The following is a 27,980-nucleotide window of genomic DNA, read 5'->3' on the forward strand; positions in this document are numbered from 1 at the left end:
ATAAATCAAATCACTCTTGTGAGTCTATGTAGGGTTCTCCTAGCCCCCCCAGAATCCATCACTGACATCTTTTTATTTAGAGTTTTTGGTGTTTGTTGGTTTGGGTTGTAAGTGTCAAGGATGGCATGGTGGGTATCAAGCCTTGCCATCCAAGAGAGTCACACATCTCCCCTCAGGGGCCTCTCCTCCTCCTCTTGGGTGGTGGTAGTTGGTGAGGATGTGCTGGGGGCCCAGGCCACCTCGGCCAGTCTCTTCACAGCCTCACCTAGCTGACCCAGATCCTTGGTGGCCTCCACCAGCTGGGTCAGCCCTAGCCCCAAGGCCTGGCGCTCTTGTTGGTCTCGCTCGAGGACCTGGGTCAACCGCTGCAGCTGGACACCCACGTCCCTCACAGCGGCCACCAGCTCCACCAGAGCAGGTGGCTCACAAGCCATGACCTTCACAGGAGGTGTGGGGACCACACATGGGCCAAGGGGGTCTGGGCTGTGACCAGGGGTAGATCCTAGCGAGAGGCTGTCAGGGGGAGGCTGATCCCAGGGGTGGGCCATGAGGTTGGGGTCAGGCCTCACAGTGGTACCAGAGGCTGAGAGTGGGGTCTGTGTAGGTGGGGAAGTTAGCATGGGACTCTGGCTTCTAGGTGGTCTGAAGTCTTCAGTGGGTAGTGGGTCCCTGCTTGGGGTTGGAGGAGGCTTGAAGGGGCTGGAAACTGAGGCTGGAGAGGGGCTAAGATTCTGTACCTGGAATGTGGAGGGGTGAATGGCCCCCGTAGAGGTCAACTGGGGGGACAGGGTGGGCTTGACCACCCGTGCTGGAGTGGTACAGGGAAACTCTGTGCCCAAAGAGGTTGGAAGGGACTTGGTGATCACAGAGCTTGTGATGGGGTCAGAAGTTGTGGCGGGAGAGGGGGTCATGGTGGGGCCAGCCCTGGGAGTGGTGGGGGGAGGGTGAGAGGTGGGGGGAGGGCTCAGGGTGGAGTGAGGAGTTGGGGTGAGGGGGTGAGGGGTGGAGAAGGGGTCTGGAGACCCAGACGATCCTGAGGTGGTGGCAAGGTATGAGGTTGTGTCCAAGCCCGGGGTTGTGTGCGATTTGGGGGTCTGCCCCGAGGGACGCGGCTGGCTGGTCACCTCAGCAGGTGCTGATGGGTCAGAGGTCGGCTCTGTGGGAAGAGTGGGTGGTGAGGTGGGTGAGGGCGCTGGGATGAGGTCTGAAGCCACAGTGGAGTCCGCAGTGGACAGTGCAAGGTTAGGAGGCGTGGGGGAGGGGTCAGGGCTCATCCAGGAGGCCGGGTCAAGGGTCGGCGGGGCAGTGTCAGGGACGAAGGAGGTGGTTTCGCGCCTGGAAGCTGTTGGCTCAGAGGTCACCTGGCGGGTGGAGTGAGGGGTCAGCGGGGGTCCTGGAGGCCCCGGGGAGGCAGGGGGAGTTGGGGGACGGGTGGGGGGCGCCGTCCTGACCGCTGTGGGTCGCAGTCGGCGCTCCGGCCATGGCTTCTTCTTCGCGAAGGAGCCTGCAGGAGGAGACAGGGCAGACGATCTGAGGTCAGCCTGCCCCGCCCACCCGCGCCCCGAGGAGCCGAGACGTCAGGGCGGACCGGCCAATGGGAAAGCGCAGGGCCTCGTGACGTCACGGGTCGCCGGGCGACTTCACGCGGCCCTAGTGCCCCTCCCTCCCCGGCGCCTCCGCTGTGTCCAGGCGCCACCTGGTGTCCTTGGAGCGCGTGGGAGGTCGTAGGGGCTTGAGGGTGCATTTCCATTAGGCCCTTCTAGGGTGACAGCTGGGACCCCATCTCCTTACCCTTGTCGGGGCCCACGGTCCAATCACATCGCTCACCTGTGTTACCTGGAACCCTTGGAGTGGGAACTCGGTCGCCTGGGCTCCTGGTGGTACCAGTGAGACCAGATAGGTCTGTGGTAGGGGTCCCTTGGGCCAAGGCCCCTCTAGAAGATGTGTCCCACGTCCAGGAAAATTCATAATCTGCCTTGTCACCTTGAAAGAGAGAGAGAGGATTTATGTGAAGGGTGGGTCCTCTTCAACCCCACCCTTTTGGGGGCTCCCATTGGACCCCAGCCCCAGCGCAGGCAACCCTCTCTCTCCCGCTGGTCTATCCCCCCAGCCTTCTCCAGTGTCCTTGGAGCGCCAATCAAGAGGCTTTTGTCTACCAAGAATAGAAACTGTGACCAAACAAGATTAAGAACAAGGACACTATTCTTTCAAGTCCCTGAAACACCCATCCTTATTTTTAATGTAACTTTTGACAGAAAGAACAAGTAAACTGTACTCTCTTGTGACTGTTAATATGAGGGTGGTTGGACTACAAAGCTAGAGGCAAGATTAGGAGACCCATAGATGTGGGAAAGAACACTGAGGGAACTAGGATGAGGACTATGTTCCTTAACTGATCACAGAGGTATCTGGAAAGCTGGTATTCCACGGTATAAAGCCTCTGCTTTGGTAAGTTAAAGCCCAAGTACATGATCCTGCTTTAAATATCATCCCCACAGATTCACCTCTTAACACCTATGTTGCCTTAAAGTGAGCACATGATTTTATCTCCCAACAGAAGCAGACATTATCTCTTTGCTCTCTCTCCCCACCACTATACCCAACCTCCCTGTACCTTCCCCCAATGCAGGTATTAGGTTTCCTCACCTGTGAGCTCAGGGACCTTAATGTAGATACCACCCACCTTGTGACACATGTAACTACTGAATATGCATGTCTTATGGCTACCTATAAATATCCCAGTAACTAAAGGCTCTGTCTCTTCTCCCAGTTCCACATGGTCCATCAAGAGGAGCTGAGGTGAGCATGCGACTATAAAATGTGTCTCACTTCTTTGTTACTCTCTCTCTTGTCTTTCTTTTTTAAAAATCATTTTATTGGGGGCTCATACAATTCTTGTCACAATCCATTGTGTCCAGCACATTTGTATGTGTGTTGCCATCATCATTCTCAAAACCTTTGCTTTCTACTTGAGCCCTTGGTATCAGCTCCTCATTTCCCCCCCTCTCCCATCTTTCTAATCCTTGATAATTTTACTATCATCTTTATATATTATCGCTGTACGTTGGCGCCTTCTGGCCCTTCCGCTGTTCGAGGCAGGTTTCCTCTGGCCCACAGAGACAGTGGCGGCTGTTGAGAATGGCCAACAGGTAGGATCAAATAGGAATAGTCTCCTGATAAGTACAGTACGCAGGGTTGTGGACGGGCCTCGGGGAGCCCATTTTGACTGACGGCGACTCTGTGCGACAGAGTGGAACTGCCCCATCGGGTTTTCCTGGCGGGAATCTTTATAGGAGCAAGTGGCCAGAACTTCCTCTCCTGGGGGTCAGTCTCTAGGTGACCAGCCCAGTGCTTAACTGCTGTACCACCAGAGAGCCTTCACCTCTTTCTGAATGAACAGTTTGAAAGGCTTCTGTAATGGAATAGAATGATGTTGTTGTTGTTTTTATGAATATTCTTGGGTAATCTCCATATGACAACCATTTTCTATTAAATCTATATGCTTTTCCAATTCAGCATATGAAACTCAGGATTGATGACCCTACAGGAGTAGCAAGCAAAATAAGGGACTTTGGGGGAGGTGGGAGGGTAACAGTGGTGGGGAGAGGGTGGTAAAAGGGAGGTGATGTCAAGAAGTCCATGTAGAAAAAGAATGTTTGAAAAAAAATTAAAACAAAAGGCAGAAAAAGAATGTCTGGAAACAGATTGTGGTAGCAATTATACAATTCTACTTGACATGGTTGAAATACAGAGTGATAGGATATATGTACTGAATCCCAACTAATAAACGAAAGAAAACTCTGAACATCAATTTGGTTACACACACACACACACACACACGCACACACACACTGGACACCAACCAGCATGGCTCAACCTTCAGCCCAACACTAGACAGGTCACCAGGGTGGACAGTAACTCCAAAGGGTACCCGCTCCTCAGACTAATCAGCCATCCTCAATCCAAAGATCAACCTTCACCCAGGGAGAAAGCGCAGAACACAGGAAAGGAGAGGCAAGAAGAATGACCGGAAATGGGAAACCGCCCCCCCCCCCCAAGGAAGTGCAGAGAGTACTATTGCACTGTGGGAATTGCGATCAATGTCACAGATCAACCTGTGTATGGATTGTTGACTGGAAGCCCGTTGTGCTGTTAGCATGCACTCAAATCACAATAAAGGGTTTTAAAATGAGAAATATGTATACTCACACGTATAACACGTGTGTGTGTGTATGTGTCTGTATAATTGTATACGAAGCTTCCAGCTAAGACAAGCTAGGAAGAAAGGCCTGGTGATCTACAACTAAAAAAGCATCCACTGAAAATGCCAGGGGAGCACAATTCTTCGTGACCCACTTGGAGGTGCCGTGGGTCAGAATCGGCCTGAAAGCGACGGATACGGGTTCTATAGTGAGGCCACTGTTTGTGGGAGTCTGTCGTGACCGTCATAGAAAACGAGTACAGATCCCGTCCAGGGCTAAAGGGCTAGCAGACGAGACTCGCGAAGCCCTGGACCAGCAATGCACATTTCCTCCTGGCCTTTGCTTAGGAACAGCCCTGGTGACACAGTGGTCACTAGTTGGGCGGAGAACCACAGATCAGCAGTTCGGATCCACCAGCCATCCCGCGGGAGAAAGGTGAAGCTCTCTTCTCCTGTGCAGGTACCTGCTCGGAGGCCCCCAGGGGCCGTTCTCTCATGTCTCTGAGGGTGCGTGTTTGTCTTTTGTTCCTCTGAGAATACTGTCCCTCTTCATGTCGGCCTGTGCTCACCACACCAGCTCCTCTACGAAGCTTTCCCAAATTGGTTGGTGTCTTGCGGGGCGGTTGAGTCCGTTCCACCACGCAGCCAGCTCACGCACAAAAGGAGGGAACACTGCCCGGCCCCGCATCTTCCTTACTGTCACTGCTATGCGTGGGGCCACGGGGGCAGCGCTGTGCCAACCTCTCTCATGGAGGATCATCTCCTTCATCACGGACCCTTGATTTCCCAAGCGCGATGTCCTTCTCCAGGGGCTGGTCCCTCCCGACAACACGCCCAAAGGTCGAAGAACAAGTCTCCATTCTGGCCGGACTTCTCCCAACGCTGATCTGTTCTTCATTCTGGGAGCGCGTGGCTGACAGGGGCTTTGGTTGGTAGTCATTAAAATGCTAGATCAGTGAGCATTTGGTAACTTTCTTTGTAGGCACTGTCATCCCCAGGCGTCAGCGCGTCTGCATTGTTCTGTTTGCCACTGTCCCACTTGCCCGCGCCGACACGGTGATCGAGAACACCACAGCGTGAGACAAAGGCACCTGCCTGACTTCTCAAAGTAACATTTTGCCTGGTGGTGCAGGGCCAAAGCCCTTGGCTGCTCACTGAAGAGGTTGGTGGTTTGAATCCAGCAGCCACTCCGCAGGAGAAAGGCGAGGCAGTCCGCTTCGGGGAAGAGTATAGCCTGGGAAACCCCGAGGGACCACCGGGCTCCCTGGACAGGGTTCCTGTCAATCGGAGCTGACTCTGTGGCCTCCCCGGCTTGTGTGCTGTGAATAAGCATTCCTTTCCCTGCTCTCCTGCAGCCTGGTTTTCATTTTCAGTAGGCAACAGCCCGCAGTTTGTGGTTTTAAACAATTCCACACACAGTTTGCTCTTTGGAGGGAGACCTGAGGTCACCCAGCTTGTTCTAATCCCTGTGGAATCACACTTGGAACCCACAGAGTCTGGCTCCAGAGCTCGTGCTGACAACTCTTTCAGTCTACACAGCCTTCCTTCAGATTCAAGCGGGGAGCGGGGCTTTCCAGGAAACCCGTGCCCTCACCCCCACACTGCCCCGTTCCAGGCTCCTCGAGTGCTCAGCCCCCCTTGTATAAACTGACGTCATATTTGCATGTGACACAGCCTGGCTTGCTCCCAGTGTCAGGGGCCTGAAGTCCTGGCGGATGGAGATTAAGGGCGGCAGCTCTCAGAGTGGCCCCCGACTCAAGGCGCAGGAAGCAAAGCCTTCATGTCTGCACCCACAGGCAACAGCATGATGGATGGAGAAAAGATGGAAGTGGGCAAGGATTTCGTTTGGCTCGGCTCGCAGTCGGCGCTCGGGGAAACGGCAAGTCAAGAAGTCAAATAGGCATCGCATCGCATAAAAGAACGACACCAGACCTCATTCGACCCACGAAGCCCAAGGGTGTCACTTCCGGGGCAGTTTCCGTCTCAGCGTAAGCGCGCGAACGTTGGACCAGGAGTAAGGGCGCCGACACAAGCACTGGTGCTCTTGCATGACGATGCCGGCCAAGAACATTGACAGTACTGTGCACTGCCAGGTGAACACATAGATTTGTTGTGGGAAAGTACAGCCTAGAACGAAAGGGAGCGCTGACAGCAATGATGACTGCATAACCCCACTGGAGGGGAACGGATAACAGAATTGTAGATGAATGGATACATTCATTGGATGGTGTAAGGCACGGCAAACGTGTGTGCGTGTGTGTGTGTGTGTGTGTATTAAGGACTCCCAGGGGGGAGGGGAGGGGAGGAAGGGTATAAAGGGGAGTGGATATCAAAGCGTTCCAGAAGAAAGATGATGCTTGGAAGCGGATAGAGGTGGCAAATTGCACACTGACGCTTGATCCAAGAGCTCCCGATGAAATGACTGAAAGAAAGAGACAAGTCCAGCCTCCAGCCAGAATGCTCTTTCTAAGCAAGGACGGTGAGCCTTCATCTCAAGCGCTTTGGACATGTGGTTCGGAGAGAGCGGTCCCTGGGCCGGAGAAGGCCGTCCTGCCTGGTCAACGCTAAGGTCAGCAGAGCAGAGACGGAGTGACACAGTGGCTGTCCCAATGGGCTCGAGCACAACAGCGGTTGTGGGGGTGGTGCGGTGCTTTGTCCTCTTGTGCCCCCGGCCCCCATGAGTTGGAACCTACTCTCTACACAGCCTCCTGTGTGCCTCGAATCGTTTAATACCTAATACAATAGAAATGAGATGTAAATAGCATGGCATGATCTCTTGGAAGGATTGCGTTGGCCACTTAATTGCTTCTTACGCAGTAGGTTCTGTCCCGCGGGTGGGTTGGTTGGTTGATGGGTGGGTGGGATCCATCCGGATTTTCAGAAGCTAAGATAACAAAGGCCCACGAATTTGGAATGTGCAACCGGTGTGTGGAATAATCTAAAACGGGATTCCAATCGTGGCTCCTAAATTGAAGTTAATCATCTCTGAGCCTCATCTCTGCCTGTCCCCCCATCCACAATGTGAGCGGTAGTGTGATCGTTAGGTTTATTGTGCCAACCTGTCGAATCAGAACATGTGGGCGGAGATTAATCAGGTCACAGTTTGATTGGAGGGTAAAGAGATTACTGGCTCTGCCAGGTCCGCCCCTGTCTCTCTTGGACCCTGGTGATCAGACCAGCGTGCTGCTGCTGTAGCTAGTTCTCTGCCTCAACTGTTTGCTGCACGACCTGTGGGCTAAGCCAACCCACAGATTGCGTCTCTCAAGCTTGAGCCTTGACACCCGCTTTGCCACGCAGCTGGTGTGGACATCGCTTGAGCTTGAGGTTGGTGGATCCTGTCGCTGTACTTGAGTTTCAGATCCAATCAGGACCTGTCTCGCTAAGCCTGGGAGCTACTGACTGTTGCTGACTTGCCCTGCTGTCTGCTGTCGTTCCGGCAGACTCTGCCTGTCTTGCCTGAGGGAAGACTCTGCTGTCTGCTTCCTCAACCTTGGACAGAAGCCTCCTCTGTGAGGTGCAGGCCTTTCAGTCTATTAACTCTTCCACAAAAGTGAGTTGAACTGAGCCCTCTGTACTGCTGCATGGACTGATTAGCTGATATATTCCTCATCGCTGTATAAACCTGTATTGGACAGGGTTCTCTAGAGAGACAAACCAGATTGCTAGTAATTATATATAAATATATTTATAAGGATAGATATATAATTCAAGAAATAAACCATTAAATAATATACAGATAGATAATACAAGAAATTAACAGTTAAATTATAAAGCAGTGAGACACTAGCAGTCCTTAAAGTTTTGAGAGCTGCCAGGTACCAGTTTTCTTCTGTAGAGAGAGCTGGGCTATTTATACCTAGGCAGCAAACAGCAAGACAGGTCCCCAACTGTCATCAACTGTCAGTCCCCAGCTCCAGAGGTGAACATTCCAATCGTGTGGGCTTAAAGGGACCTCAACTTACAGCGACACAGTCCACAGGCTAGGCATCCCACAGGTAGTGTACCCCTTTAAACTGAGGCACAGAACAAGCAATCCATTTATCCCTCTGCCCTTCAGTTAACCTTACTTGTGTTTATCAGCCAGGCTGGCACAATAAACTATAGCAAAACCTGTCATAGATAGATAGATAGATAGGTAGATAGGTAGATAGATAGATAGATAGATAGATAGATAGATAGATAGATAGATAGATAGACTCACACGTGTCCTGGTTTTGTTTCTCTAGAGAACCCTGCTCAACACAGGTAGTTACAAAAGGTACAGACACTGTATGATCTCATTCAGATCAAATAGCTAGACTAGTCAAATGCACACTTTTATTAGAGGGGTCTTGGTGGTGCGGGAGTTCAAGGCTCGGCTGTTAACCAGCCACAAGTGGGCTGTTCAAACCCAGCAGCTGCCTCTCGGGAGAAAGATGAGGCAGTCACCTTCTTTAAAGGTGACAGCCAGGGAAACCCTGCTCGGGTAATTCTACTCTGCCCGGTAGGGTGTCTGTGACAAACAATCAACTTGGCTCAAGAGCTATGGTTACCAGAGGCAAAGGAGTAGGGGCAAAGGGCAGCCACTGATTCTGGAACCATCGGTTCCTGCTTACAGCCGTGGGAAATCTAGCCAAGATTTGCAACGACGAACGCACAACGCCATCACCGGCACAGCCAAATGGCACATGTCACAGACGTTGACTTGGCAGCCACAGTGCTGTCTGGGGACTTCAGAAAGCCTCCGGGGGAACGCCCATTCACGTTTCATTCCGGTTTTCCAGGGACGTTTTGAAAGCCCCTCCCGGCGTACAGAGTTTTACAGCAACTAATAAGCAAGCGCACCTGGCTGCTGACGCTAGCAGCCCCGCCAATGGCAGCGAGAAATGTGCTGCCTGTCACGGAGTGAGTGCGCCCCGCCTTTCCCTACAATTCTGACACCCCGTTAGGATTTTCCTCAGAGCAAGAAACTGAGGTGCAAAGGGGTCGTTTGCACAAAGCCCACATGGAAGAAGCACACCAGCCTGTGTGATCACGAGGTGTCGAAGGGACCAGGTAGCAGGCATCAAAGAACAAAAAATCGTATCATTGTCAATGAGGGGAGAGCACAGATTGGGGACCCAAGACCCATCTCTATAGGCAACTGTATACCCCCTTACAGAAGGGTCTCAGGGAGGAGACGAGCCAGTCAGGGTGCAGTGTAGCAACGATGAAACATACAACTTTCCTCCAGTTCCTAAATGCTTCCTCCACCCCCACCACTATCACTATCCCAATTCTACCTGACAAATCCAGCTAGACCAGAGAATATACACTGGTACAGACAGGAACTGGAAACACAGGGAATCCAGGACAGATGATCCCTTCAGGACCAGTGGTGAGAGTGGCGATACCGGGAGGGTGGAGGGAGGGTGAGTTGGGAAGGGGGAACCAATTAGCTGCATATAATCTCCTCCCTGGGGGAAGGACAACAGAAAAGTGGGTGAAGGGAGACGTCAGACAGTGTAAGATATGACAAAATAATAATTTATACATCGTAAAGGGTTCATGAGGGAGAGGGGAGCGGGGAGGGAGAGAGAAAATGAGGAGCTGATACTGAGGCGCAAGCAGAAAGCAAATGTTTTGAGGATGATGGCCACAAATGTACAAATGTACCTGACACCATGGATGTGTGTATGGATTGTGATAAGAGTGTATGAGTCCCCAATAAAATGATTTTTTAAGGGGGGTTGTTTGCAAAAAAACAAAACCAAAACCAAGAGGTAGAGTCATTGGCTCAATGTACTTGCGGGTGAGAATCTGATGGTTAGTCTTGCGGTTGCACGTGTGACCTTCTTTCTAGTCCTCTAGCACCGTTTGTGATGTTACGTTGAGTTCAGTTAGTATTCTCTCTCTCTCTTTGGACTTACTGACCAGTGGGGACCTTGTACCTTCCTTCACCTTAGTGTCCAGTGTCCAGGCGCAGCTTATGGACGTTTCCGCCACCAGAGGGTGCCCTGGGACTGGGTGGCAGAGCTCCGCAGCCCAAACGTTTTGGAAATCACAGCTATGGAAAGCAGCACATCCATGAACAAGGAGTTTCCCATTCTGCACAGCGGGCATGCTGAGCCTTAACTCACAACGTCACACTGTGCCATCGACACACACACACACACACACACACTTCATGACACTTGAGCGGGTCTGCTCTTGCCTTTTCTTCTACCATCGCAAGGCAGGTTCCTGAGGGACAGAAGGGACCTAGGTGTGTTCGCTTAGCTTTGTCCGCAGACAAGGGGGCTCCTGGCCAATCAGAGGTGCGCTCACCAGGGGCATCACAAAGCTCCAGGCAGACTAACGCTTGACCCCGCCCACCCCTCCATTCCTGGCCCTGCCCCTGTAGGTCACTTCTACCTCGCTCACCTGTGCTGAGTGTGAGGAAGAGGCGGGAAAGTGCCGAAGGCCAGGAAGAGGGAGCAGAGACAGGCCGAGAAGGATGAAGGCTGCGGGCGGACGCAGAGACCCGGAAGGTCGGCGAGAGCCAGGACGTGTCAGAGGGTGACCTGGAGACCTGGGAGAGGTGAGGGTGAGAACAAGAACAAGAACGTAGAAACAGACCCCAAAGGAGACGGAAAAGACACAGGGAGAGGCAGAAAAGAGAGATAGCGAGAAAGGAGAGAGCTCGTGAGGGACCAAAGGTTTTTTTTTAAAAAGGGTTTTGAGAATGAAGAGGGCAATGAATGCACAGATGTGCTTTACACAATTGATGTATGTATGGATTGTGATAAGAGCTGCATGAGCCCCCAATAAAACGATTTTTTTTAAGGTGCTAAAACCTAAAAAAAAGTAAAAATAAAAAATGGTGGATAGAGAAGACTGAAGAAAAAACAAGATGGTGGTAGAAACTGAGTGACGAAACTGAAATTGATAATGAAAGAGGGGGGGGGGAGAGAGAATCAACTTGATGTCAGCGATTGTGTATTTCATTGGGTGGAGATTTGGCGCTCCTGGTCACTTAATGTAGACAAGTGGATATTCCCCCACAGAAGGGTTATCAGGAAGGGACGATTCAACCAAGGTGCAGTCTAGCACCGACAGAACGCACATCATGCTCTAGTTCCCGAATGCTTCTTCCTCCAACTCCCCACTACCATGACTCAGTTCTACCTTATAAACCCGGCTAGACCGGAGAACACACATTGGTACAGATGAGAGCTCTGGACACATGGAATTCAGGACAGGTAACCCCTTAGGAACAATAATGGGAGTAGCGATCTCATGAGCGTAGGGGGCGTGGTCCAGGGCAGGGAAGGGGGAGAAAGGAGGAGCCCAACACAAGGTTGGATATATAGTCCCCCGGAAGAGGATGAATAACAGAAATGTGGTTGAAGTGAGACAATGGACAGTGTAAGATACGTAACAATAATAACAATAAATAATTGATCAAGGAGTCACAAGGGTGGGAGGGAAGGGACAAAAGAGGCGCTGATACCAAGGGCTCAAGTAGAACGTGTTTTAGAAATGATGTTGGCAACCTATGTACAGGTATGCTTGATACGATTGATGTATGGAATGCTATAAGAGCCCCCAATAAAATGATTAAAATAATGATGATAATAATAAAACAAAAGCAAGCGAACCCAAACTCATTTCCATCGAGCACATCCTGACCCCCGTTGACCCTACAGCCCAGACTGCAATGGCTGCTTTGGGTTTCCAAGGCTGCTTGCTACTCCTGGTGAGAGTAGAAACCCTCTCAAACCGTGGCAGTTACCAATATGTAACCACTACCCCCACCAGAGCTCTTGGGGGACCGGTGGTCATTTTCTCTTCGGGGCCCTGGGGGACAGTGTCAGGGTCAAGGCCATAGAATCAGAAGGGCTTTCCCGGAAGCCCAGCAGAGGACCAGTCTCTGAAGCCCCCCTCTTCCCCCCCACCCCCCGGCCCTGCTCCTCACTTGTGTCAGGAAGGTGGCTCGTTGCTGCAGCAGCAACCTCAGGGCTCCTGGTGGTGCTCCAGGCGACAGTTTGTCTGGGCGCCTTAGCAGCGACGGTCCTTTTGGCCAAGTCTTCTCCTGAGGTGGGGTCCCAGGTCCAGGGAGGATAATCTTCCTCATCTGTGTATCCTGGGGAGGGACAGGGTGAAGGGCTGAGCCCCATCATTGGCCTCGGAAGCCCTTGCTATTGCTTCTCCCTTTGTGTGTGGTGGGGATGGGGATTCATGGGCTCACTCAATCTTCCCCCTTCACACACACACACCACAACACATACCGAGACTGTTGTCTCCCACCAGGATGATCTCTCCTGCCCAAGCACCGCCCTCTGATGACCCCTTGCCACCGTGCCCGCTGCCCGCCCTACCAGTGCACATGATCCCCACGTCTTCTTCGTGGTCACAGTTGTGGCGCCCCCACGCGCGGGCGGGGCAGTCGCTCAGCGATGCCTCAGTGCCCTTGCAGGCCACATCGTCCAACCAGATGGGCCCAGTCCCTGGGCCATAGTGAGTCTTGCCCACTCGGGCCCGGACCCTTCCACAGCCAAGTTCCCAGCAGGCCACGGTGGCATCCCGCAGGTCCCAGTTGTCGTCACACACAGTCCCCCAACGTCCGGCGTGCCACACTTCCAGCCGGCCAGCGCACCGGTTAGGCCCGTCGGCCAGACGAACCCAGAAGGGGCCTGCCAGTAAAAGATACACCCCTCTCAGATCGGGAGGGGTCACCCTCCCTTTGTCTTCACTCCCCACTCACCGTCATGCCCCTATCGCTCTCACCTGCTTCCCTGGGGACAGTGTCCATGGGGGAGGGGGAGACCTCGGTCCAGGGCTGTGGTGATCCCTCCGCTGGGATCTCAGAGGACGGCTCCACCGAGGCCTGAGGGATCTGCTTGATGCCAGCCTCTGAGGTCAGTTCATGGGGTCCCTGAGTGACCGGCACGGCCATGGCCTCAGAAGTTGCTTCCCGGGAAGCCTGGGGCGTAAGGGTCTCAGTGGGATGTGAGGTCAGTCTGCTGGGGGCCTCCGTGCTCAGCCTCGTGGTAAACTCAGAGGGTGGTCTTTGGGAGATGTCGGTGGTCTGGGTTGTGGCGGCCCATGAGGTCACTTCAGGGGGACTTGAGGTGCCCAGGGCCCTGGAAGGTTTAGTGGTTGGCATCCGTGGAGATGGAGTGGTTGGTCTCTTGGCGTTTTTAGTCACCCACTTCTTAGTACTCTTGGGCATTTTCCGTGGGGCCTTTGTGGTTACTCTCTGAGAAGCACTAGTGGTGAACCTGGCAGGGGGCTTGGTGGCCAGCTCCCCTGGGAGCCATGCATCCCGATCTCGACCTAGTTCGGGGATCCAACTCCAGCTGAATGGATCTGAGATGGAGTCCAGGCCGGGGGTCCCTAGAAGGCGGGGTGGGAAAGAGAGAGGGAAAACAAGGTGGCAGACACCGTGATGAGAAGGCCTCTCATCCAGGCTCCTCCTTGTCTCTCCATATCCTGCTTCAGGCCACCTCCCGGTATTCCCACTCATGGATTGCTGTCTCCATTCTTCCATTCGTTCATCACAAATATATCCAGATACCTCAGGCATGCTGGAACAAGCCAAACCCAGACACCAATGCCCGACCTTCTGGGCACTTAGAATCTACATCATGCTGAGCTCTCCTTTGCCCCCCACCCCTGCATTCAACCCTAGCTCTCCATCTGCCCCCCTCCCCCTTGAGTCGGGACCTCACTTCCTGTGCCTTCCTCATGTTTTCCCTACTTTCAGTTTCTCTCCTTCCAGTTCTCATCAACCACCAGAGGGACATTCCCGGCAGGAGGGACCGGAGAGATGACTTCCCAGCTTAAAACTCTTCTGCAGAACAGCCGTCGAAGGTACAACTAACAGGCTCTTACTTGTCTGGAGCAAAACCGAACAAAGGAACCAAAAACCAAAAAATCCTCAAAGAAGAAACTAGCCCGCGGGACTCATAGTTTATCTCCCGAACCATTGCCTCATTTACCCGGAGGCCGAAAGAACTAGATGGTGCCCAGCTACCACCGTCCACCACCACGCTGCTCAGGCCGCCTTCGATGGATTCTGACAGAATGAGAGAAGCGGGTGGACTCGATCTCCCAGTCTTATCCACAACCACAAAAGACATCCTGGACTCATTAAGACCCGAGGATTCCCTGAAACGATTGTCCTGGGGGAATCTTTAAACCTCGGACCAAAGGAGACATCCCCTGGCGTCACTTTTTGACTAAATAACAGATGGGCTCCCAAAATGAGGAGGATTACCCCGGAGTCATCCCTCCAAGACCGTAGAGTCAACGGTGACATTAAAACAAAGGTGAGCCATGGAAAAGGGGGCTGGGAGACTAGAGAAATGGAAATGGAACAACCAGAACGGGTATCGTGAAAGCGTCTGTCCGTGTGTCAGGAAGAGAGTAGCCAACGTCACTGGACGGTCTGCACCACCTTCATTACATGGAAACCGATGAGCGTGTAAACCTTCACTGAAAATGCCGCGAAACGCCTTTTTTTTTTTTTTTTTTAATCTTCAACGGTTTCCCTCCCATCCAGTACTACGGGCTGCACAGTGGTTAGGGACCCAGTGGCCACCCTACCAGCCACTCTGGAGAAGAAAGATGTGGGAGCCTGCTTCCCTGGAGACTGCGCACTGCCACTGAGTGGATTGTGGGTCACATCAACCCTGTCAGACAGGGTGGGACTGCCCCTGGACATCCAGGCTTGAGGGGGGAGCATCCACGGTTGGCAAGGCTCTGTGTTGTCCCACGTCCTTGCTGGGAGAAGTCAGAGCCATCTGTACAGCTCCCCGGGGAGGGCCGCTGGGTGGGAGGTCAGGCCTGGTAGTTCCTGAGTCCAGCTTCATCTCCTCCCTCTGCTGATTTTAATCCACATCCTTAGCATCTTCTCTGGGTCCCATGGGTCCTTCTGGTGCATCCCCGAGCCCCACAGGGGTTCCCCAAAGGATGACCCGGCATTCGCATTTCCAACCAGTTCCTCCTACATCTCTTTGCCTCAAAGAGCTGTGAGCTCCTCAAACCCACCTGTAGGCAATGGGACATCCCCTCACGGAAGGGTCACAGGGAAGAGAGGAGTCAGCCAGGGTGCAGTGTAGCACTGATGAAACACGCAATATATCTCTTGCAGCTTCCTCACCCCCCCCCCCCCACTATCATGACTCTGTAACCCTGCCGCTTACTGCAGTCTAGACCAGAGCTCGTGCACAGGTCCAGATAAAAGATGAACTCACAACACACGGAATCCAGGAACAGGAAAGGGAGCAGTGATACCGGGAGGGTGGGGGGAGGAGAGGAGGAAGAGCGACGCATAACCGCGCCCCTCCCCCAGGGGGATGGACAACAGAAACGACGGGGGGGGGGGGGGGGGGGGGGAGGGAGAGAGCGGTCAGTGTGAGAGATGAAAAGTATTATCAGCTATCATCTATGAAGGGGTCACGGAGGGTGGCAGGGGGTCGGGAGGGAAGAAAGAGTTGCTGATACCGAGGGCTCAACAGGAAGAAAATGTTTAGAAAACAATGGTGGCAACATACCGTGAATACTTGAGGATAAGCCAAGGGGTTTTTCAGCCCTTAAAAAAATTTTTCTTCTTTTTCTTGCTCAGTCTCCGTAGAGACCGTCAAAAATTGCCAATGCCGAGTATATTTCAAGTCGTCACGGCGGGGTGTTGGGGAAAGTGTTCAATGAGCAACAATCGTGCCTCAGATAAACCTCACTGGCTACGATATTGCCAGGGCACAAAGCTCGGCACAGTTTTTAATGCAGTTTTTGTGGTAAGATTAGGCACCTCGGCTGATATTCGGCTTGTCTTATACGTGAATACATATGGTATATGTACACATGTGCTTGATACAGTTGGTGGAAGGATTTTTGTAAGAGTGGTAAGAGCTCCCAATATAATGATCTTTTAATAAAAAAAAATCTTGAAGGCCAGAGCCGTGCAGGGAACCCAGCTCTTATCTCCATGCCTGCCCGCTGTTGCCCATGCTGTTGGGGTGCCATCACGTCCACCCAATTCTCAGCAACCCCAGGTGACAGAGTAGAACTGCCCCATAGGTTTCCCAGGACCCATATGTCCGGGAGCAGATTGACAGGTCTTTCCTCCCACAGGGTCACCGGGCGGGTTTGAACCGCCAACCTGTCCATTAGCACCTGAGCGCTTGACCCTGTGCCATCCGGGTCCTTTGTCCTCAACAAGGGTTGCTGTGTCCAGGCTGGCAGGTCGACAGGGATGGACTTGCGTGAAGGGGAAGGATGGAGTCCCATAAGAGAAATCGGGAGGGGATGGACAGAATCCCGGAGAGGACAGGGGTGAAGAACGGTTTGAACTACTGCATGCAGAGTTCATGGTCTGAAATGCGAACACCTCCCCCCCACCCAATTCTCTCTCTCTCACACACACATCATCATCATCATCAAAAAAGATTGTTGCAAGACAAAGCGGGTGCATAAGCAAATGTGGTGAAGAAAGCTGATGGTGCCCGGCTATAAAAAAATATAGCATCTGGTGTCTTAAAGGCTTGAAGGTGAACAAGCAGCCATCTAGCTCAGAAGCAACAAAGCCCACATGGAAGAAGCACACCAGCCTGTGTGATCATGAGGTGTTGAAAGGATCAGGTATCAGGCATCATCAGAACAAAAAATCTTACCATAGTGAGTGAGGGGGTAGTGCAGAGTGGAGACCCAAAGCCCATTTGTAGGCCACTGGACATCCCCTTACAGAAGGGTCTTGGGGAGGAGAAGAGCCAGTCAGGGTGTGATGTAGCAACAATGAAACATATAACTTTCCTCTAGATCCTAAATGCTTCTTCCTCCCCCACTATCATGATCTGAATTCTACCTTACAAATCTGGCTAGACCAGAGGATGTACACTAGTACAGATAGGAACTAGAAACACAGGGAATCCAGGGAGGATGATCCCTTCAGGGCCAGTGGTGTGAGTGGTGATACTGAGAGGATAGAGGGAGGGTGGGTGGGAAAGGGGGAACTGATTAAAAGTATCTGCATGTGATCTCCTTCCTGGGGTGAAGGGAGACATCAGACAGGGCAAGATATGACAAAATAAAAAATTTTAAATTATCAAGGGTCCGTGAGGGAGGGGGGAGCAGGGAGGAGGGGAAAAATGAGGACCTGATGCCAGGAACTTAAGTGGAGAGCAAATGTTTTGAGAATGATGAAGGCAATGAATGTACAAATGTGCACGATTGATGTATGTATGGACTGTGACAAGAGTTGGATGATCCCTTTATAAAATGATTAAAAACAAACAAAAACAATCCACACGTCCATTGTATCAAGCACATTTGTGCATATGTTGCCATCATCATTTTCAAAATTTTTTCTTTCTGTTTGAGCCCTTGGTATCAGCTCCTCTCCCCCCTCCCACCCTTGTAACCCCTTGATAAATTGTAAATTATTATAATTTTCATATCTTATACCTCCTGCTGTCTCCCTCACCCACATTACTGCTGTTTGTCCCCTTGGGAAGGGAGGGGGGAGTTATACCTTGATCATTGTAGTCGGTTCCCTGTTTCTCCCCCATCTCCCCTCACCTTCTCTCTACCCTAGTGGTATTGCTACTCCCATTACTGTTCCTGAGGGGTTTAACTGTCCTGGATTCTGTGTGTCGAGAGCTCTTTTCTTTACCTGTGTGCATGCTCCAGTCTAGCTGGATTTGTAAGATCATGATAGTGGGGGAGGAAGCATTAAAGAACTAGAGGAATGTTGGGTGTTTCGTCTGTGCTATGCTGCCTCCTAGTTGTCTTGTTCTTTCTTTGTGGTCCTTCGATGAAGGAATGTCCAATTTTCTACAGATGGGCTTTGGGTTTCCACTCCAGCCCCCATCATTTGCATCGATATGATTATTTGTTTTGGGTCTTCTTATTCCTGATACCTATTCCCAGTCACACCTCGTGATCACACAGGCTGGTGTGCTTCTTCCATGTGGGCTTTGTTGCTTCCCTGCTAGATGGCCGCTTGTTTAACTATAAGCCTTTAAGACCCCAGATGCTGTATCTTTTGATAGCCGGGCACCATCAGCTTTCTCCACCACATTTGCTTATGCACCCATTTTGACTCCAGCTATCTTATTGGGAAGGTGAGCATCACAGACTGCCAGGTTATTACATCAAAGTGTTCTTGCATTGAGGGAGGACTAGAGTAGAGACCCAATGCCCGTCTGCTACCTTAATACTTAACATTAAATATAGGCATGCACATATAGTTACATATGCATATGCCTATAATTATACCTCTATGAATATCTTGTGTCTCTTAATTCTTTACTCTATTTCTTTTTGCTTTCCTCCTGTCCTGCTATCATGTTTGACCTTCATTCGACTCTCAGCACTTTCTCTTGGCTATATTGCACTTGATCCAACCCTATCAGACACTCTACACTCTCCTCGCCATCGATTTTAGATCTCTTATTATTCCCTTGTCCCTGGGTTTGTTGGCTCCCCTTTTCCTTCCCCCGCCCCCTTCCCATGACATGTCCCCCCACCCCCACCCCGAGCCGTCAGCCCCGTTGTTTTCTCCTTGGGATCGGTTATCCTGAGAGTCTGGTCTCCCTTATGAGTTTGAGTTTTGTTCCACATTTTTCTCCCACTCGCTTCAGGACTCTGCCTCTTACCTGTCCTATGACCTTGGACAAGCTCCTGACCCTCTGTGAGCATCAGTTTCCTCATCCTTAAAACGGACAGAACGTCCCTGTCCACCCACCTAGACTCACGGTGAGGCTGCAGTGTGGTCTCGTGCTTAGAAGTGCCCAGCACGGAGCAGGAGGGTGGCAGGCGTCCAGTCAGACGCCCTATGGCAAGGTGGGCTCCCACCCGTCCACCAGGGGTCCCGCTCACCAGTACAGATGACACCGACGTCCTCATTGTGAGCGCAGTTGTGCTTCCCCCAGGGAGTGGCAGGACAGGCGGAGAATGAAGCCTCCGTCCCCACACAGGCCACGTCATCCAGCCAGATGGGGCCCGAGCCCCAGCCGAAGCGACCTGCCGGGGGATCGGGTCGCTGGGCCCCTCCGCAGCCCAGCTCCCGGCAGACCACGTTGGCGTCCCGAAGGTCCCAACTGTCGTCACACACCGTGCCCCATCGTCCGGCGTGCCAGACCTCCAGCCGTCCCGAGCACCTGCTGGGTCCAGCCACCAGGCGCAAGTGGGGTGACCCTGGGGCGGGAGAAAACCAGAGACGGAATCAGGGGAGTCATTGGAAAGTCGCCCTCTGACTCTGATGCATTTGAAGATGATAACAAAAATTATTGGTGAGGCGATGTCAAAAGAATGATGGTGACATTGTGGATGCCTTCCTTTCACGGAGTCTGAAAACAGGACGTGGTTTTCTTTCGGAAGGCATCCCTTATGTAGGTCGATACCTGCCTCAAGGTGGTCTTCCCAACTCCCCAGGCATGTGGACGTCGGACATGGATTGCCTGAGATCAAAGGAGGATTGGCGCGCCGGCACTGCCGTGACGACAAAGAGTGTGGACGGTACCATGGGCCACTCAGAGGACACACACGTCCGTCTGGGAAGACGTCCGGCCAGAGCGCTCGTGAGAGGCCAGGATGGCGAGGCTGCGTCCCACGTCCTTTGGACGTGTTGTCAGGAAGAGACCCATCCCTGGAGAAGGACAGCACGTTGGCACCGTGGAGGGACGGCGAAAGCGAGGAAGACCTTCGACAAGAAGGGTGGACACGGTCGTTGCGCCCATGGAGCTCCAACTTAAGAACTAGGGTGAGGGAGGCCTGGGACCGGGCAGGGGTCCTCCTGTTGGGTGCAGGGTAGCTGAGGGTTAGGCTCCACTCACAGCATGTAACAGCCACAAGAAGCCTCCATCATCATCCTGCATCTTCGGAGGAGAATCTATGACTATTTCCCTTATGGAAATCACCATGGCTGTCTGAGCCTTGACTTGAGCTGGCCCACCAGTTCCCCCTTGCAAACCACTGTTTCAATTGGACTATCTATCTATCTATCAATCATCTATCTATCTATCTATCTATCTATCTATCTATCTATCTATTTATCTATCTATCCAGCTATCTAGCTAAACTAATAAGTTCAAGACAAGTATATTACTGAGACAACTGGACTGCAGCAGCCGACTGATCACAGACACAGGTTTAGGCACATTTTGTTTGCAGCAAATGCATGTGTGGATGGGCTTGACCGAGGCTTTTTGACCGTCCCTGACATAACCCAAAAAATTATGATTGTTTTAACCCTTGTCAATTGTACAACTCAACAAGAGGGACGGCATCCACCATGATGGTGCAGCCACCACTATCTGGTTCCCGAAAGTTCCCCCATCCCAAATTGAAATTCCCCCATCCCAAACTGAAACTCAGTCTTTCTTAAGCAAGAACTTCCTGCTCTTTTCTCTCTCCACCCCAGGCCCTGGTGACTACAAATCTACTTGCTGTCTCTATGAATTTGCTTCCTGTGTGAGTCCGGGTAGACTAGATAAACAAATCCAGGGAGACTCACATGTGTATGAGAAAGAGGTTTATACACACGAGCAATTGAATATTCCAAAAACATCCCAGCCCAGTCCAGATCAAGTCCATACATCTGATATTAGCCCCTATGTCCGATACCAATCTATAAATCCCTCTTCTGACTCACGAAACACATGCAATGCAGGAAGATCGCAGGCCAGTGGGTGGAAAGTCGTGTGGATCCAGTGGCGGTGGAAGCATCTCTGCGCTGGCGTGGGGTCTCCACGTGCCTCCTCCAGCTCCATGGCTCTAGCACAGCTCCATGTGGCTGGTCAACAGGAACGTCTTGCAGGGAAAGAGCGGGTGTCCCGCCTCCAGTGAACTCTTTATCTCTTTGGCGCTTTCAAATGAGGTCATCAAGCTGCGACCTGATTGACAGGCTAACCTCCACCCCCTTCACTCTCAAGTCTCAAGTTGACACCAGATGTCCCGACCACGCCTCATCTGGACAGTTAAAATGAAGTGAGGCTGTACAATCCCCGGTCTCCTGTGTCCAGTGCGCTTCACCTAGCACAATGTTTCTAAGGCTCATCCGCAGCACAGCATGTACCAGAGACTTCATTTCTCTTGAGGCTGCATAGCATACCCTCTTCTTACCTAGCAGGATGGCAAGGCTGCAAAGACCACGCCGTTTAGCGAAAGAGCAGCATGATGTGAAAATGGAGAGTGACCACAGCAGGTCACAAAGTGGAGCATGATGGCATCATTACAGAGCCACCAAGCCACTGAGACTCACGGCCCAGCCGAGTTGATACCCAGGCCTTACCCATCGCGGCCAGCGGTCCCCCTCGCCCCAGCTCTTGGCATTTGTGACTGCCAGACATGTGTCATGGACATGAAAAATGGGATTTTTTAAAACTCCCGTCCTAAAGAAGAAATATTGGATAAGGAAATAGTTGATAAGTGAGGAGAGAATGTGGTCCATTATATCGTGTTGTTTATCCATGTATCCATTGATGGACATTTGAGTATTTTCTATCTCTTTTTTTCCCTACTATACATTATGAAGATTGGTATATGTGGTAGTTACATAATACAGTGTCAACTTGAGACCATTATGAGTGAAAGGGTGGAGTTTAGCCTGTCAATCAGATCGCAGCTTGATGACCTCATTTGGAGACACCTGGAAAAAAACAGCTCACTGGAGGCCAGACACTCTCTCCTTGCAAGACATTCCTGCTGACAAGTCACATGGAGCTACGCTGATGGCAGCCAGAGACCTGGAGCCAGAGGGGCCACATGGAGACCCACGCCAACACTGAGATGCTTCCACTGCCACTGGATCCACAAGACTTTCTACCCACTGACCTGTGACCTCCCTGCATTCAGCGTCATTGCATGTGTTGTAGGAGTGTGAAAAGGAATTTCTAGATTGGTATCACACATATGGGCTAATATCGGACTGATGGACTTGATCTGGACTGGGCTGGGATATTTTCTTAATATGCAATTACTCTCTGATATAAAGCTCTTTCTTACACGCATATGAGTCTCCCTGGATTTGTTTCTCTATCTACCTGGACTGACACAGTACACAAATATAGCCTTCTCTCTATCCATCCACCTTGTCTTCCGTTTTCCCTTCACCTCCTGCATTCGTTCATCCAGACATCCCCTCACCTGTCCCTCCTTCTCCTTGGGGACCGTGAGCACTGATTGGGCCTTTCCCTAGGCACAGGGGGCATGGCGCGGGTTTCAAAGGGTCAAAAGACCCTGTCGCGGTTGCTAGGTGCCAGAGAGTCAATTCCTACCCATCGGGACCCTGTGCGCAACAGAGCAAAGCACCACCTGGACCTGGGCCACCTCCACAATGGTTCCTGTGCCTGAGCCCATTGTGACGCCCATGTGTCCATCCTTCTTGTCGAGGGCCCTCGTCTTCTTTGCTGCCCCTCTGCTCTACCAAGCAGGACCTTCCTTCTCCAGGGACGGGTCTCTCCCGACAACCTGCCTAAAGTATGTGAGATACACCCTTGCTGTCCTTGCCTCTGAGGAGCATGCTGGCTGTTCTTTTTCCCAGCCAGAGGTGTTTGTCCTTCCAGCGGTCCCTGGTCCTTTCAACATTCCTCTCCAGCATCACCATTCAAATGTATCCATCCTCCTTCGGTTTTCCTGAGTCAGCCTCCCTCTGCACATGCATGGGCGGGGAGGGGGTGACTGAAAACTCCCCTGGCTTGTGCCAGGCGCACCCCAGGCCTCGGATGAACACCCTGGCTTTCTAACATGCTAAAGAGGTCGCCCGCGGCATCGTCTGACCTCCCAGATGCGTCTTCAGAAAAGCTGCACAATCCTCACTGCTGTCCACTTCAGAACACCTTCCTCCTCCTCCTCCTCCTCAATGTCCCTAGCTCCCCATTCCCCCCACCGGTCCCCAAGTCCCCTGCCATGCCCCTAGGTCTTTAGGAATCCAGTTACTGCCTCCATAGCAGCGGTTCTCAATCTGTGGGTCGCGGCCCCTGGGGGGGCGGTGTATAACAACCCTTTCACAGGGCTCACCAGATTCATCCCCTTAGCAAAATGACAGTGATGAAGTAGCAGCGAAAATCATTTTATGGTTGGGGGTCAGCACCACGTGAGGACCTGTCTGAAAGGGCCGGGGCGTGAGGAAGGTTGAGAACCGCTGCTCTATGGTTTACTTCTCCTGGCGTTCCCATGCAGAGAACCATACAAAACCACAAACAACTGAGAAACCAACCGTGACCAAAAAAAACCAAAAACCTCAGTTGAAAAGAAAGCAGGAAATATTTTTTCTTTTTAAGAAACAGACAGCTTTAAAGGGGGTCAGAAGAGAGACCAAATGCTCCCGTGTTGCATTTTAACCCCAGGAAACAGCTCTGCCAACATCCACTTTCCAATGGTCTCTGGCTGATAGACGGGCCCTTCCCAGCACTGGGCCCTGCTTCTTTGTGAGCCGGCCCCCTCGGACACGCTCTGAGCAACGAGGAACCTGCATGGGGACGGGGGTCAGTAGGAAGGAGGACAAGGTGCGCTCGGACGCTTACCTGCTGCTGGCCCGGGCTCCAGAGGGGCCGTCGGGGAGGCTGGCGGCAATGAGATGCTGGCTGTCCAGGAGGTGGGGGCCGGAGGCCTGGAGGTTGAGATGTTGCCGTCCTCTTTGAGGGGCGTTGGGGGGACGTATCCAAGGGGCATGCCTGGGACAAGAGGCCATCACCACTGCGCCCATTCCTGTGCTGCCATCTTAGGCCCCTCTGTCCTTCATCGGCCCGGTGGCTCCCCCTCCTAATTTCTCAGCTGCACAGGCTCAGGGAGTCCCTGGGCAGCTGGAGAGCCTCCCACCTCCCTGACTTGGAAGGAGCCAGTGGGGATGGTGAAGAGGAGGGGATGGATGGGCTAGGGTGGAGGAGAGGAGAGGGGAGGGTGGGGGGGCTGGTGGAGTCCACAGAAGAGACAATGGGCTTATGGGGGTTGGGGAGGACTCTGGGGTGACAGGAAGTGGGCCTGAGAGGACAGAGTCCTTGTAGCTGAGTGGGCACCAAGAGGGGTTTTCCGTTCATCTAGGGGACGAAGCAGAATGACCCCATGGGGGTTCCCAGGCAGCATATCTTTGCAGATGCAGACAGCTGGTCTCCCTCACCCTCCTCTCCCTGGGAGCATTGGCTCAGTGTGGATCGGATCAGATGGGAGCGCTTTAACCACAGTGCCACCAGGGCTTGGCCCTGGTGAGTGCCACCCCATCTTTGGTCCCAGAGCGGGCAGGGGGGCCTGTTCTAGGATGGGGCTGTATTCTTGTAAACGCTGAGCCCCAATAGGAGGGGATGTCCCGTCCACAGCCGGGTGTAGGGCGCAGCGACCCCGTGAGCAGCGCGTGGAGCAGCGGAGGGGGAAACCCGGGTCCGGCCGCGCCCCTGGGCCTCACCGTCACACACGGCCCCCGCGTCCTCCCGGTGGTGACAGTCGTGCTGGCCCCAGGCCCTCGAGGGGCACAATCTCAAGGCGGACTCGTTGCCTCGGCACCGAAGGTCGTCCAGGAGGATGGGTCCGGAGCCCTCCCCGAAAAAGGCGCCCCCGGGGGCGGCCAGCGCGGCCCCGCAGCCCAGCTCCCGGCAGGCCACCGCGGCGTCGCGCAGGTCCCAGGCGTCGTCGCACACCGTCCCCCAGCGCCCCGCGTGCCACACCTCCAGCCGGCCGGCGCAGCCGTGGGGGCCATCGGCCAGGCGCAGCCGGGGAGCCGGGCCTGGACACCGGGAGGGAGGCAGAGACAGCCGCCGTCCATTGAGAGTGGAGAGGCTGAGTGCAGGGTCCCCAAGGTCACCCCCAACCTTTGCAACTGGGGCCCGGCTTCTTCCTCCATCGCACAAGTTCTTACCTCCCAGGGAGGGGTCCCCAGCCCCAGGGGTCACCCGCATGTGAGAGGTCCCTGACACAAGGAGGAGAAGCAGAACTGGGCCCTACGGGCCAACTATGCATCTTGGTGGAGGGGGAGGGGGGCTAGGGTGGCATCTTGGTGGAGGGGGAGGGGGAGCTGGGGCTTCTCCAGGGCTCCGCCCAGTCCAACCTGTGCAGACCAGACCAGCGTCCTCGCTGTGGTCACAGTTGCTTCGACCCCAGGGGCTTCGGGGACAGTCACGGAGGGCCTGCTCTCCGCCCCCACAGCCGACGTCATCCATCCACACGGGCCCTGAGCCTGGGCCAAACCGGGCACCTCCAGGGGCGGCCAGCGCCCCCCCGCAGCCCAGCTCCCGGCAGGCCACCGTGGCGTCCCGCAGGTCCCAGCCGTCATCACACACCGTCCCCCAGCGTCCTGCGTGCCACACCTCCAGCCGGCCAGCGCAGGTGTGGGGGCCAGAGACAAGACGCAGCCGCTCTGGGGGTGGAGGAAAGGGGGACAGTGGGGCGCCTGACAGAATGAGAAGGGTGGGGAAGGCTCTGGGGGTCAGGGATGGGTCAGGGGGACAGGAATGGGGTCAGGGGGTGAGTGAGGGGCCTGGGGGGTCAGGAACAGATTTCCTGAATCCCCAAGGTGCACAGGGGGGGGGGATTTGGGATTCCCCAGGTGTCAAGTTTGAAGGTGGGGATGGTAGGGACCCACCTTGGCGGGCTGCCCCGGTGGTCAGCACTGGTGCCCTGGTGGATTTGGCTTGCTTGGGTGGCCGAGGATTCTTCTTTCGGGACCCACTGTTGGTCTGGGGGTTTCCTGCCCGGCGGGGGGCTGGCGAGAAAGACAGACAGGGGGTCATGTGCTCAACCTTCCATCTGCCTGGAGACTCAGCGAGGAACAAGGAGCCCCGCTCCCCCTGACCAAACTGGGAAGAGACCACCCACAGTGAGGTCACAGAACTTGGGTCCTGGGGCTCACCAGGAGTGGCAGGGGGTGGCTCAGAGCCCTGGACGACCTCCCGGGACAGCCCCTGCCACAGGCCCCCCTCCGCGTGGGGAGATAGCTCCTCCCTGGAATTCACTGCCACCCGCTGGCCTGCAGAGAGAGAAGTCACTGTGAGGGCAGGGGCAGCAAAGAGAGCTGGGATGCCCTGTACCTGGTCCTAGTGATTACTGGGGGTGAGGTGGGGTACTCTCAAGGGAGGCAGTGGCTTTTCTTTTCAGGGACTTAAAGGTGGGAGGTCTAGACGCCTGGACCCTAAGAGTTCTCGGAGTGGAGCACTCGGGTCCCTGGGTCATCTCTGAAGGATGAAGGGCTAGGCCCCCCAAACAGGGGACCAGGGACCCCTTACCTGCACACACCACCCCCGGTCCACAGACCCATCACCTGCACACACCACCCAGGTCTAGGGACCCCTCACCTGTACACACCACCCCCAGTCCAGAGACCCATCACCTGCACACCACCCAGGTCTAGGGACCCCTCACCTGCACACACCACCCCCAGTCCAGAGACCCATCACCTGTACACAGCACCGCTGATCCAGGGACCCCTCACCTGCATAGACCACCCCAGGTCCAGCGACCCCAAACTGAACACACCTGCACACACCACCCCCAGTCCAGGGACCCATCACTTGCACACACCACCCCCAATCCAGGGACCCCTCACCTGCACACACCACCCCCAAACCAGGGAGCCCTCACCTGCACACACCACGCCTGCATCCTCCTCGTGAGAGCAGATGTGGGCTTTCCAACCACGATGGGGGCACAGGCTCAGCTGTCCCTCGCTGCCCCGGCAGGCCAGCTCGCTGAGCCACACAGGCCCAGTGCCTTCCCCAAAGAAGGCGCCTCCAGGGGAGGCCAGCGCCCCCCCGCAGCCCAGCTCCCGGCAGGCCACCGCGGCGTCCCGCAGGTCCCAGCCGTCATCACACACCGTCCCCCAGCGCCCCGCGTGCCACACCTCCAGCCGGCCAGCGCACCCATGGGGGCCATCGGCCAGGCGCAGACGCTCTGGAGATGGAGGGAAATTCTGACCTTGGGGAGGGGCACCTGGAAGCCCTGGGGCAGGATGAGGGCAGCGGATCAATTGCAAGGTCAGCTGGCCACTGGGGCCCCAGACACCCGGGCACTGAGGTAGGGGCATTGGTTACCAGGAGGTAGACCAGATCGCATGGGAGGATGGGGTGGTGGTGGTGGGGTGGGGGAGTCTCAGGGGCAGGGCAGGTTTGGAGTTTGTTGAGGCTGATGGGGAGTGTATGGACTTACCAATGGCCTGGCTCCCCAACAAAGCAGCTGCAAGGAGGGGTGGTGGGTGGGGCAGAGTCAGGGGAGTCCTTTCTGAATGTCGGGAACACCCTGACACACACACACGCACGCATACACACACACAGAGGAGCTCAGGCCACAGACCCAGAAACCCAGTGCTGAGGACGCAGGCAGGTCAGGGCCTCTGTGTCTAGGAGCATAGCTCAGGGTCACATGGCCAGATGGCCCCCACCCAAGTCAGGTCCAGGAGAGGGAGGCCAGGCAGAAGAGGGTCCTCCAGGTCTGAAGGAAGTTTGACCCCTGCACTTGATGATGAAAGGGTCAGAGGGAAGGGACATGGGAGCCCTGGGTCCCCCAGGAGGACGGGTCACTCACCGAGGAGGCAGGCCAGGACCCTCATGTTGGAGAGGCCTGGCAGGGACGGGGTGAAAGGGGCAGAGGAGGCGGCAGCCTCCGGAGGCCGGCACCCTGGGCCTGGGAGGAGCAGGCAGGGGCTGGATGTTCTTCCAGAAGGGAGAGAGAGGCTTCGAGGAGGCGGCAGGGGACAGCAGGGGGGCAGGGAAGGGGCTGGACGCAGCGGCTGGGGTGTGGGGAGGAGGGGGGTGACTGGCTGGTGGGGCGGGCTGGAGAGGAGGGAGGGAGGGTGTCCAGGCTACAAGCTGCAAACACCCACACGGGAAGAGGCCAGGCTTGAAACCAACCAGCA

At 54.2% G+C, this 27,980-nt stretch overlaps 1 protein-coding gene and 1 non-coding gene across 3 annotated transcripts; both read right to left on the minus strand.

Annotated features, from left to right (window-relative positions):
- Positions 1–27,839, minus strand: SSC5D (scavenger receptor cysteine rich family member with 5 domains). Of its 2 annotated transcripts, none has more exons than XM_075536812.1 (14): positions 27,650–27,839; positions 27,275–27,301; positions 26,711–27,067; positions 25,983–26,099; positions 25,716–25,835; positions 25,182–25,490; positions 24,543–24,860; positions 23,668–23,817; positions 19,022–19,339; positions 12,929–13,537; positions 12,520–12,834; positions 12,117–12,284; positions 1,828–1,983; positions 1–1,504 (listed from the first exon to the last, which is right to left on the minus strand). In XM_075536812.1, exons 1-14 carry the CDS (start codon positions 27,672–27,674, stop codon positions 159–161), a joined length of 4,335 nt encoding a protein of 1,444 aa, XP_075392927.1. In that variant the 5' UTR covers positions 27,675–27,839; the 3' UTR covers positions 1–158. The 2 variants fall into 2 exon arrangements, with proteins under 2 accessions (XP_075392927.1, XP_075392928.1); XM_075536813.1 differs by having other exon boundaries at positions 26,711–27,019; positions 27,650–27,838.
- On the minus strand, positions 15,771–15,911 carry LOC142432807 (U4 spliceosomal RNA). Its single transcript, XR_012780916.1, has one exon. It is a non-coding gene; the product is annotated as a U4 spliceosomal RNA (small nuclear RNA).
- Positions 27,840–27,980: the final 141 nt, after the last annotated feature.

The sequence above is a fragment of the Tenrec ecaudatus genome, chromosome 18 (genome assembly GCF_050624435.1).
Source record: "Tenrec ecaudatus isolate mTenEca1 chromosome 18, mTenEca1.hap1, whole genome shotgun sequence".
Classification (NCBI taxonomy): Eukaryota; Metazoa; Chordata; class Mammalia; order Afrosoricida; family Tenrecidae; genus Tenrec; species Tenrec ecaudatus.